The following is a 7658-nucleotide window of genomic DNA, read 5'->3' as shown; positions in this document are numbered from 1 at the left end:
GTGGACTGACCTGCCCACTCTCCTCCCTCCTTTGGCAGAGCCCTCTGACACTCCTGGACGTGCCTTCCGTGAGGGGGGCGAGCTGTCACGCCCCTGGATTGTCTGTGTGTGTTTTTGCTCCCCATGTGCTCCGTGACCTAGTTTTCCCTTGCGTTTGATTGTGTTCATTGATCCCAGGTGTGTCTCATTTATTCCCTCATTGAGTTGTGTATTTATAGTGTAGTCTGTATCCTTGTCGAGTCTTAAACGTCATATGTGTGTGTGTGTGTTCCTGCTTGTGCTGTGTTCCCCGTGGTTTGGATTAAATAAACTGTTATTGGGCCTATTGTAGTTCTCCTCGTTCCTCGATCCAACGCTGTAGCAGCCCTTGACAAAAGGGCTCTACATAATCGTAGCCAAGGAATAAGGGTCTTATTATCAAAATGATCAGTCATTTTCTAAAAAAAAAACATAAATAAAAATTGTATATACTTTTTAACCACAAATGCTTGTTTGCATTGAAACTGCAATTTAGGCCTTCAACCCGTTGGCTCCCATTTAAGTCCACAATATGGAGAAAAATCCTGGAATGTTTTCCTAAAAAAAAATCTTAATTTCTTTTTGACTGAAGAAAAAAAAGACATGAACATCTTGGATGATGACTAATCCTTTCATATTAATAAAACTGAGTTTTATTAATACTGCTTTTTATTTTCAGCCTATTTCATGGTAATCATTTTTTCATATTCATTGGCCTGGTTTTTTGGGAATATTAATACAATTAGGCTGTGTTCGGTTTTAAGGACAGTTTTGATTACCTTTCCACGCTATACAGTTGTGTGTGTCAAGTTGCCACTTGATGTCACTTGTAAACTCTGACTCCTGAAGCAAAAATAAGGTATATTTTCGTCTTGAAGACGTTGGTTTGTTTATCCCCTCCCCTTACGCTCTCGAGCGCTCTTTTTTTCTCCCTGCTCCGCTGCAGCTGCTCGACGAATGAATGGCATCTTTCTCAACATCACGTAAACGCCGACGGGGGGAGCGAAAGCATCTTCCTCTCGTGCTCGCCTCGGACGGAGCAGCCTGAAAACCCCACTCCGTTCATGGTTAATTTATAGCTTTATCACACAGCAGGTTGCAGTACATCTGATCGTTTTACGAAACGGCTCGGTGTCCGGCCGTATGAATAAAAAAAGAGAATACCCCCTTTTATTGATGACAGAGACTCACTGTTCAAACAGCATGAAATAATTCCATTGAATGAAGGAACTGGAGCCGGGAAAGACAGCATGAAGTTACAAATCTCCGGTCTTTTGCTCGTAATGGCAGTAGCCTATGCAACGATAGAGGGTGAGTAACCTACTGCACTTGAAACGGATAATCTTTAAGAATTGCCGTGCATTTCTCCGTGTGTGGTTGCATATATCATTGCAGAGTTTTACTTATTTCACAGTCCGTTATTAAAATGATGCAAGTGCTTTTGGCTCCAATAGACTCTCTGTGACCTAAAATGTTAATTTAGACGAATTTATAAATGTTCAGAATGAAGCCACGTATTCAAACATTATCAGACGTTTTATCTTGTGCTTTCAGCCCTGCAACAAATTAATTATACAAAATAAATTCGTCTCATGCTTAATTTACGCTTATTGCTAGGCTTCTAGCGCCCTCAGCTGGGTCTCTGAGTGTTAATGTTTTGTGTGATCCGTGACTGAACCATACACTTTTACTGGTTTTCCACCCTTCAGATGTGTCATTTTGGACCAGCTTTGTAACAAACAAACAAAAAAAGATTTTAATAGACACCAACACTTTGATGTGTTAATAGTATCACACTGAAGCAGTAATGCAAGAAAATGTGTTTTGTTTGGATTTGGCAGAGTGTAAAAGTGAAGATATGGGGGTTCTTATCAATGTAGAGGCAATGAAAGCCTTCATGTGCAGCTTTAATCCAAAAATGAAGCCGCTGGACTGGATTTTCGTTTATCTTGTCTGTCAGCAACACTCTGGAGTGAAATACTTCACATCTTTTCTCTTCCTCTCTCTGTTCATTGAAATGAGAGAAATTGTTTAATCAAGGGGAAATTGCGGTCAAACTTGGCATTCATAGATTCACCGAATTGCAGTTCTGTTGTAAAGGAAATTTTAGATTCTGTTTTATATTTGTAACACAAGGCCTATATAGCCACTATTAAATTTGCTATCTTGAATATCAGCATGGCCATATGCTGAATAATATTCCATGCTGATATTCAGTATAGTATAACAGCTTGATGGTGAGTGTGATGTTATTTTTATACAAAAATTCCTAAAAGTACTTAGTATCAAGTAATTTTTAATTGCGATATGGCTGGTTATTATGTCCATTCCTGCTGCATCTATACAAAATGGTTCCAAAGAGGTCAAAGCAGGATAATTTGACTGAAAGCATATATGTAACGTCATGAATATGCTTATTTGACTCTTGGCTTTTGATTCAGCCCTAAAATTTACCCTAAACTACCTTTTACCCTTAAAAGACCAGACCAGATGTTTTGCTGTCGGGGAAGACAAGAGAACATTTGTTCACATTTGTGGCCAGTGACTAATGAGGTCATGTCTGTGAATTTTGTACATCTATATGCAAATAACTCCAAGGTTTTCATGATCTTTTATTTGATTCTGTAAGAAGGAAATAACATTATTTTCACTGTAGCACCAGATGAATGCAGATGTCCTTGAATCGAGAGGGTTATTCATTGCGAGTCTGTGTTTTTTACTCTTTGTGTAGGGATGTCCTATAAATTGCAGCATGCTCGAGTACATTAAAGTAGCTTTGAACGTCCTGATGCAATTGACAGAAATCTCACTTTTATTGAGGAGAGAAAAGAACTCATTAACACAATGAATGAAGAGCCAACAACTTCACGCATAACCCTTTTCCCACAAAATTTTAACTTGCCTTTACCTTGAAATAGGCTTGTACACACTTCAAAATGCATATACAAATACAATCTATTCACACTCTCTTGCTCACCCTCCTCCCCCTTCTTGTCTTTTGATTTACACGTCCTTATTCACTCCCTGGTAGGTTGAATCGTAAACCCAAGCGAGATGGCCTGCCCTGCGCACAGTCTTTATTTATGGTGTCATTTCATATACTTGCTGTTGCAAGACCCACAGCCCTGCTGAGCTGGAAAAACAGCTTCCCACAGACAGGCTGAGAAACCTTTTTGCCAGGGCACGACAGACTGCGATGAGAAAGGAAGTGATGCTGGTCGTTCAGCAACGATAGGCGTAACATCCTGTAAAAATGTAATTAATGCGGTGGAGCACAGATTGCTATGCCATTAATGATGGAGGATACCTTACAGAGGACATTTATGGACAACCCCGACCCCCAAATACATGCACTTAATTTTTATTTAATGGATCCTACCTACATTTATAAACTGATGCATTTATAAACTAGCTAGGGCATATCAGGAAAGGGCATATGTAAATGGAGAAAGACAAAACCAAGGAGGAAGAGAGAAGAGGAAGGGTAAAAGAATGGACAGAGAGTAGGTTTATAATAATCATAAAAGCCAATTAGGCACAACACTTATATTTACAATGCATGACCTCTGGCGTGTTTTTCTGCATAATAAACATGGCTGTGAAATTTTATTTTATTAAGAAAATTCATTCTATGTTACCCTTCCAATAGATCATACTGTATATTCCTTGACATGTAGATGTACATTATATTAAATTTATATTATAAAATGTAAAATTATATCAAATTACATTATATACATGATATTAAATATACGTAAGCTGTTGCGGTATTGTATATTTTAGCATGTCTGGAATATACAGGACTGGGACCATCCTAGTCATAATGACCTAAAATAGAATTATGAATTATACTGTATAATGGAATTAAGAACTCTCAGTGAGTGCATGCATGAATGTTCTAGAAGCATTCTGAATATAACAATCATGCGGAGAATTACAGTGTAAACTTTCATTCAAGCTTTATTATTCTGCATCTCAACCAGTCAGAAATACATATTCCATGAAAACAGACTATTTTTGTAAATGCCCATTTTATTTGTTGTTACATATCCATGTCTGAAATAGTGCAGACATAGGCCTTATTTACTTGTAAACAGAAAGTCAATGTGTAGCATGTACCATTTTTTGGGGAAAGTGGAGTGTTGTTCATTTTAAAGAAATAATAAAGAAAAGCATTTGCAGATAAATATACTGACAAAAGATAAAGAACAGCAGTAAATGCTTTATGAAAATGCTATTTACAGGGATAGTTAATACTAAAATTAAAATTGTCATTATTTACTCTCATTGTTCCAAAATAAACCTTACTTTGTCTTTGAAACACACATTTTTATATTAGTTTTGTTTTTTAAATTCTCACATTTTTTATATAAATAGAAAGTATGTAATCAATGTTTTAAGCTTCAAAAAGTACCTAAAACATGATCACTTTAAATGATGAACAGATTTAGGTTTTAATTTAGGTTTTTATTCACTTATAAACATTTATAAACACACATACTGGGGTACGCACAAGAACAAATCTTTTGAATAGAATTTATATATGATGACATGATGACATTTGAAGTGACCTAACTCTTAAAATGTTATATTTAAAATTATTTAGCATTTTACTATTTACTATTTCATTTAATTACATGAATTAAATTGAATTAAGACTTAATATTTTTAAAGACATCTATTTATAACAATAGCAAAATATTTATTTAAAAAAAAAAACATTTTCTGCTCCATAGTTCAGTCAGTGTGTGTGTGTGAGAGAGAGAGAGTGTAATCATTAATGCTAGAGTGTGTGTATGTAGTCGTGGGCACATCTTGTTCTCCTGATGCTCTGTGTAGTGCGCTTGTCTGAGGTCATCATGTCATGGCAATGGTTGCGTCAGCAGAAGGAGCTCTGAGAAACATGGGCCAGCTGTCACTTCATGACTCTGTGCTCATCTAACACTCGTGGGAGAGTGTTTCTTAATTTAATGTGTGATTTCTCTAGATGGTAAATCCAACATGGACCTACTTCCTGCATAACGTATGCATGTATAGGCCTCTTATACTGGTAATCAGCATGGAAGCTTTAGATTATGCTTTACCTTATCACCACATGCCACCTGAGGCTGTTGTGTCATTTTAGTTCCTTTTAATTGTTCTAAAATTAATCCACCCTCTTTCTCTAGCTCCTGAAGAGTTTGTCTCACTAGCTGAGATGGAGGACACGTTGTTGAGGAATCTTTTTCGGGGCTATCAGAAGTGGGTGAGACCAATCCTTCACGCCAACGACACGATTACCGTTCGCTTCGGTCTGAAGATCTCGCAGCTGGTGGATGTGGTGAGACAAACACACATTTGCACTGCAACATCTGGGGCCGGTTGCATAAACTGCTTAGACTAGTCTTAAAAATTTAGTCATCTAATTTGTTTTTTCAAGGCTGGTCATAATTTTTAAAAGTCAGTCACAAAAAGTTAGATTGGCCCAATTTGAGTCAGAGAAGTAACACTGATTACCTCTTGGCTAACTGCTAGTTGGTTAAACTGTTTCTTAAGACAAAGTCTTAACATAGTGGCTATGTTTATGCAACTGCCCCCTGATCTTCAGAAGTCATGAAACGCCCTAAACAAATATGTCTTTACTGAACACAGTGTATAAACATGCAAAAGGCAGGGAGGAAAAAGTATGTGAATCCTTAGGCTAATGACTTCTTCAAAAGCTACTTAAAAACAGTCTTAATGCTGTCAGTTGCTTTGCTGTTGAAAAAACTCTGCATGGCTAAAGTTCAAAATGTGAAGTGGATTTTCAAGTTTATGTATTTTATGTGCTGGCTGTTTTTGTCTATTGTTGTTGCACAGCCAAGATGCATCTTCACATAATCAAAAACAGGTTCAAAGTCCATATGTCACTATATGGATGCCCGTTTCCGCCACTGAATAAAAAATATAAAAAAGATAACTGCGACTTTTTATCTCACAATTCTGACTTTTTTTCTTGGAATTGCACGTTTATATCACGCAATTCTGACTTTTTTTAGAATTGTGAGTTGCAAACTCGCCATTGTGAGTTATAAAGTCAGAATTGCGTGATACAAACTTGTAATTCTTACTCATTTTTCTCAGAATTGTGATATAAACTTGTGTGATATAAACAATTCTAAAAAAAAAAAGTCAGAATTGTGAAATTAAGTTATAAATTCCAATTCTGAGGGGAAAACAGAAAGAATTGCAATTGTGTGTTAAGTCAGAATTGCGAGATCTAAAATTGCAATTCTGAGAAAAAAGTCACAGTTGCTAGTTTATATCTCACAATTCAGATTTTAGCTCAGAACTGTGAGAAAAACAGTCTGAATTGTGAGATAAAAATTCTCAGTTACCATTTTTATATTTTTATTTTGTGGCTGAAATAAGCTTCCATAAAAGTCTCAATATGAACTCAAATATTTCTCATTCAATTCTTCCAAGACCAAAGGGTCTGAGCCACTATCTACCTTAAAGTATTGCAAAGAGCTGCATGAAGATTCTCATTTTCACAGAAAAATAAGAGCATATACAGGTTTGGCGAGACATGATGGTAAATTTTTTTTTTTTTCAGCGGACTGTTGCTTTAATGGCATCAAACAATGCTTTCTGAGCCTTCACAAATGGACTCTAAAACCTGAGAGTGTTGCCCTCTCGTCCTTCCATCATGCAACCCAGAATTTCAATGCAGCTCATGAACGTGGAGCAACACATCCTCAACACGTGTGTGCACGTCTGTATCTCAGGCAGTCACATGTTCAAACATCTCCCTGATGCAATGCAGCCACCTGAAATGATCCGTTCTGCAGCCTGACATCAAAGTTACTGCTGCTAGTACAAAATCCAGGGCCTTACAAATGGAAGATTTTTTTGATTGTACCTAGGCTTTTGAGATATAAAAAAGGGTAAAAGTTCTGTATCAGATATACATTTATATTTTACAGACAGGATAATAGTGGATGATATGTTTGTACAGGAAGCCACTGAACTGAAAAAAATAAACCTGCTGTTGTCACCTGCTGTTATGTCTCTAATCCCAAAGTATGTGCTCTCCTGGCAGGAAAAGCTGTTGCTTCCACTTGGATTGTGCTGCCATCAGTTGAAGAACAGGAAAATAGGCTATAATATATTATGATCATCGCATCAAACATCAATCATTTGTTCTTAAACAATATTACTGACCAGGATAAAACATGTTTCTGATTCTGAATGAAACATACCAAAAAAAAACATCACCTACAGAGGCAGCTACTTTGAAGTCAAATCAAATCAAATTCAAAATCATCGTTCTGTAGCCTACTCTTTAGATTATATAATAAATATTCCAACCGTCTATTTGTTATATGTTAAATCCCATCGCTAGAAGAAACGACAACTCTAGTCATCTTATGCCGAGTTCACACTGCACGATTTTCAAGGACGTCGCATCACTGTTGGTTTCACACTGAACGACTATCTGGGGTAGCATTCAGTTGTTGCTGTGTTCACATTGCACGATGGAACGACGACAGGAGGTTACACACTGCATGACTTCACAATAGGAAGAATCGCCGACAGCTCTGTCTGGTGCAGGGTTGCCAGGTTTTCGCTACAAAACCCGCCCAATTACTACTCAAAACTAGCCTGAAAATAGCCCAATT

At 37.0% G+C, this 7658-nt stretch overlaps 1 protein-coding gene across 1 annotated transcript; it reads left to right on the top strand.

Annotated features, from left to right (window-relative positions):
• Positions 1 to 964: 964 nt before the first annotated feature.
• LOC107548316 (neuronal acetylcholine receptor subunit non-alpha-3-like) lies at positions 965 to 5461 on the top strand. The gene is made up of 2 exons (XM_016228950.1): positions 965 to 1329; positions 5187 to 5461. The coding sequence occupies exons 1-2, from the start codon at positions 1269 to 1271 to the stop codon at positions 5399 to 5401; spliced, it is 276 nt and encodes a 91-aa protein (XP_016084436.1). The 5' UTR covers positions 965 to 1268; the 3' UTR covers positions 5402 to 5461.
• Positions 5462 to 7658: the final 2197 nt, after the last annotated feature.

The sequence above is a fragment of the Sinocyclocheilus grahami genome, unplaced genomic scaffold (genome assembly GCF_001515645.1).
Source record: "Sinocyclocheilus grahami isolate Dianchi unplaced genomic scaffold, SAMN03320097.WGS_v1.1 scaffold346.1, whole genome shotgun sequence".
Classification (NCBI taxonomy): domain Eukaryota; kingdom Metazoa; phylum Chordata; class Actinopteri; order Cypriniformes; family Cyprinidae; genus Sinocyclocheilus; species Sinocyclocheilus grahami.
Note: the sequence above shows the minus strand (reverse complement) of the source record. Positions and strands in the feature narration are given on the sequence as shown.

Excerpts from the sequence above, each read along its gene's own strand:
- LOC107548316 (XM_016228950.1), top strand. The coding sequence starts at position 1,269 with ATGAAGTTACAAATCTCCGGTCTTTTGCTCGTAATGGCAGTAGCCTAT. Across the intron at positions 1,330-5,186 it reads AGCCTATGCAACGATAGAGG|CTCCTGAAGAGTTTGTCTCA; the intron begins GTGAGTAACCTA and ends CTCTTTCTCTAG.